This window comes from Malurus melanocephalus, unplaced genomic scaffold (genome assembly GCF_030028575.1).
Source record: "Malurus melanocephalus ecotype Western Australia unplaced genomic scaffold, MMel_1.1 scaffold_749, whole genome shotgun sequence".
Classification (NCBI taxonomy): Eukaryota; Metazoa; Chordata; class Aves; order Passeriformes; family Maluridae; genus Malurus; species Malurus melanocephalus.
Window position 1 is genome coordinate 185,093 of NW_026623981.1, and position 3,990 is coordinate 189,082.

The 3,990-nt window shown below is 42.4% G+C and overlaps 1 protein-coding gene across 1 annotated transcript in view; it reads left to right on the plus strand.

Moving 5' to 3' along the window:
- The window catches only part of LOC130584694 (NF-kappa-B inhibitor zeta-like), an 8,335-nt gene extending 7,066 nt beyond the window's left edge, over positions 1-1,269 (plus strand). The window contains exons 9-11 of the mRNA XM_057384820.1: positions 48-158; positions 465-576; positions 904-1,269. Of these exons, the coding sequence (XP_057240803.1) occupies positions 48-158; positions 465-576; positions 904-914 (234 nt within the window). The 3' untranslated portion in view covers positions 915-1,269. The remainder of the gene's footprint in view (positions 1-47; positions 159-464; positions 577-903) is intronic.
- Positions 1,270-3,990: the final 2,721 nt, after the last annotated feature.

Consider the following 3,990-nt stretch of genomic DNA (forward strand, 5'->3'; position numbering starts at 1 on the left):
AGGATTTATTGTTCCCGTCCTTGTGCAATCCCTGCTGTCCCCTGCAGGTCCTRAATTCCTGTCAAAGCTCCAGCACCCGCCTGAAACTCGAGGAGAACACGGAGCTCATGGGTTTGCTGCAGACACACAAACCCCAGGCACTGGATGTTCTTCAAGAGGTAACTATGACCCCTTTACCCAGGTAACAGAGATTCTGGGGTTATTTTCCAGGATTAAGCAAATATTCTGTTCCAAAAAGAAATAAAATTACAGCTCTTATGTATACCAAGGTGTTTTTTTGACTCTGTCCCACACTTAATAAATGTAATGATAAAATAAAATTCCAGTTAGAAATACAGAGTTAAAGCCCCATTTCAAGTCACTGAGGTTTTTCCAACAGGAGAGAAAACACAGCAGAAAAAAAAATAAAAAATTCAGTCCGTTTTAACTGGGAATTCACTGCTCTGGTTTCTTTATCTGTTCAGAGCTGCAGCCTGATGGATGCTACGAGAGGAATCCCCGCTCTCCCAGCAGCTCAGAACTTCCCTGRACCTTGTCCCGTGGCACCTTCAGACCTGTTTGATGTCCTTCTCGAAGGTATTTCGTGGTGGGAGGTGGAGTTCAGGTCCTTGGGGGATTTTGTGGCTCAGCTGCAGTGATGGGGTGGCTCAGTCCGGGATCTCCCAGCTCTGTCACCCCATAGAATCACAGAGAATGGAAAAAAAACCCCAAATCATCAAGTCCAAACCTTCCCAGCTGATGGAAAAGATGCCCAGAGCCTGCCCAGAATTCCTTCTCCTTACAATTCTCCTTCCTCATCCCAGCCCAGGAAGAAAATGGGGAATAAATCAATTTTTTAGGGATTTTAGGAAGAACCCCCGGCCTGGAGCTTGGGCTGAGCTTTGCTGCTTTATTGCCTTACAGGAAAATGCTGAAAACTCCCATCACCTGCTCCTGCTGGAGAACAACCAGGGGACAGCAAAAATATACAGAATAGATTAAAAAAATATATTACAGCTCAAACTGACCGCTGGAAATCCCTCACCTGCACCCAAAAATTACAGAGCAAACCCAGGAATGGGGGAAATCCTCAGTGCAGGATTCCAGGATGCTGCAGGAATAATTAGATCTTAATTAAAATCTGCATTTCTCTGCTAAATCTGAGCTGGAGCTGCCCCACAATCTGAAGCTCTGATGATTTTTCATGCAGGTTTTTGGTTAAAAACAAGATTTTAACCATCCRGGCCTAGAGCTGAGGGTTTCAGTCTAAAATTATTCTTTACACTCAAAATTGGAGGGTTCAGACAGACTGAAAATCTCAGACATTTTAAACGTGAGCTCTGGGAATTCAGAGCCTGGTATTTAATATTTTCTGCAGTCTGGCTCTGAATTTGGCCAAGGCTGGAGTGGTCCCACTTTGAGGAATTCTSATGAAGTCCTTCCAAAATAAACCACGTGCTGAGCATGTTTTTCTCCACAAAAATCAAGGTTTTTATTAATGCAATCAGAGTTTGCACCGACAATGGATTGTAGGTGAAGTCTGGGATAAAATATTTTGAATCAGTTCTTTTCTAACAGATCAAACGGAGGATTTTACCTTTAGAAAATTGAACTATTTGACAATATTAATTAATTAATTTAGTTAATTTAAGGACCATTTTTTGCACACAGCAGGTTTGAGAGTTGGGAGGATAACAAGGAGCTGAAATTATCCTGTACTGCCAGAAAGCCAAATTATTCAGCAGAATTAATACAAACCAGATAATTTTTTTTTTTTAATTATTTCTTCCCAGACTTACTCTCATTTAATTTTAAATTCTGGTTGTGAGTTCACTGGTTTCTATGAAACTTCCCTGTTTGCTACATAGGGAGCAATTCTGGGTTCTGTAAACAGAACCTAAACCCAAAAAATTGACTGATCCAGCAGCCCCTCACGTTCTCCTGTTGAGCAAAATGGGAGATTTCCCACGTGAAGCCACTGCAGGATCCAGTGTTAAGTACTCAGCATGTTTGGGAATTTATTTTTTTTTTAAATGAACCCTTTGCATTTTCTTCTTGCAAAAAAAAAAAAAATAGTAAAAAAGGCAACTTTCGTGTTATGGGGTTTCCTTAAGTGTTAAGCTCCAAGAGCTACMAGGATTGCACAAGGGATGAACTCAGGGAGGAGTGGCAGTGTTTGAGTTCATTCCCGTGGGATTTGGGTCATATCCTATGATTCTTATGCCCTGAACAGTTCTCTGTTGTATTTTCTCTAGTCTGAGTAAGACAAGATACTTTGAAATATTTCGGTATTTCATTTAAAAAAGGTATAATTTGTTATTCCCATGATGAGTTCTGTAACTCATCCACCTCCTCCCACAACTCCTTCATGTTTTAATCACACRAAGTCTCTTCTTTTTCCCTTTTTATCCCAGGTTTTACAGATATTTTCCTCTCTGTCCCCCCATCACCACTCGTTCTTCTTTTTTGTTTGCATTTTAACTCAAATCTGCTCTTCCAGAACTTTTTATTCATTTGAAGACAATTAAAAAGGCTCTTTTGGGTTAACTCAGCTTCCATTTGTGGGATTTAAAGGTCAGCTCCAACTTCTCATTTTCATTCCAAACTGACCAAGAAATCCTACATCCCACACAGAGCCGAGGATGAAGCAGAATGGTGAACAATAAGAATTTGCGGGGGGAAAAAACCTGAATTTTCTCACAGGATAACTTAGAAAAACATAGCAAACTCTCATGTAAGAATAGAACATTAATCCTTTAGTCATGGGAAGCACTCAGGTGAAAGGACAGGAACATTAAACTATCCATAGGTATCATTTATTCAATATACTCAGAGATGAACTCGCTTCTCAAGTGTATTCTACATCAGTTATCYGTTAATTGCATTGTTAGTAGATTGCTTTACATTGTTTCACTGTTCCTGTCAATAAATTCATTATTTCATGCAATAATTTGGGTTTTTTCCTGTGTTTTTCTATTCATGCTAAACTCACAGCAGGAGGGGCATCGTGGAAAAAGGGAATTGAGCAGAGTTGAGAAGCTGAGGGTGTGAAAGTTTTGTTGTTTTTGTTTTTAATCCTCCAACATGCCCCGTTCCTGCCCCAAATGCCAAAGACAGAACCCAAATTCACAAGGGTCTCCACTCTGGGGGGATCCTGCAGTTTCCCAGCTCAGAATTATCTCTGTTTGCCATCTCTACGCACCATCACCAGCATGAGAAGTTTACACAAGTCAGGTTTTATCGAGCGTAACAACATCTCCAAACACAAACAGTGAAATGTGTGATAATCACACCCAGGAATCCCCACAGCGACCCCAGAACAAACACCCGGCTCAGAGCYGAAGGAATTCATCCAGCAGGAACCAACACAAAACCCGAGTGGCAGATTTTCAATACCAACTTGGGCTCGGGTTTGCTTTGTTTCAGGTGAAACCCCCCAGATCCTTCATTGATGATGAGTAACCCGTGTTTGAATCCTCCACAATTAATTCCAGAAAGGCGTTCGCAGCTCATTGGGTGCTGGAGACAGAGCAGCACACACCAAAAATATTTTCATCCTCACAAACCCTGAGACTTGAAGCATTTCAGAGTCCAGAAAGCACAGCCAGCTTAAAACCTCATTTTCCTCTCCTTCAGCAGCTCTTTCTCCTCCTTCCCAAAGGATAATAAAAGGCGATTTTTTTTCTCATCTCTGCTGTGGTTGTGCTGGAATCCCATTTGAGGAGAGGCTCTAGGAAATAGCAGCGAGCAGAAATGAATCAGCCAGCGAGCAGAAATGAATCAGCCAGCGAGCAGAAAYCAACCTGCAGCTCTCCAGGCTGGCGGGTTTGCCGTTGGTTGTGACTCTCAGCCAAGGCCCCCTTTCCGTTTCGCTGGAATCGTTACTCACCCGCACGGGCAACCCCAGCGCCGATGGTTGGGGCAGATAAGATTCCGCAGAACCCGGCAGTTCTTCGAGTTCACAGCCCAGCTGCTGTTTGCTGAGCTGAAGGATTCGCTGTGAGAATCCGT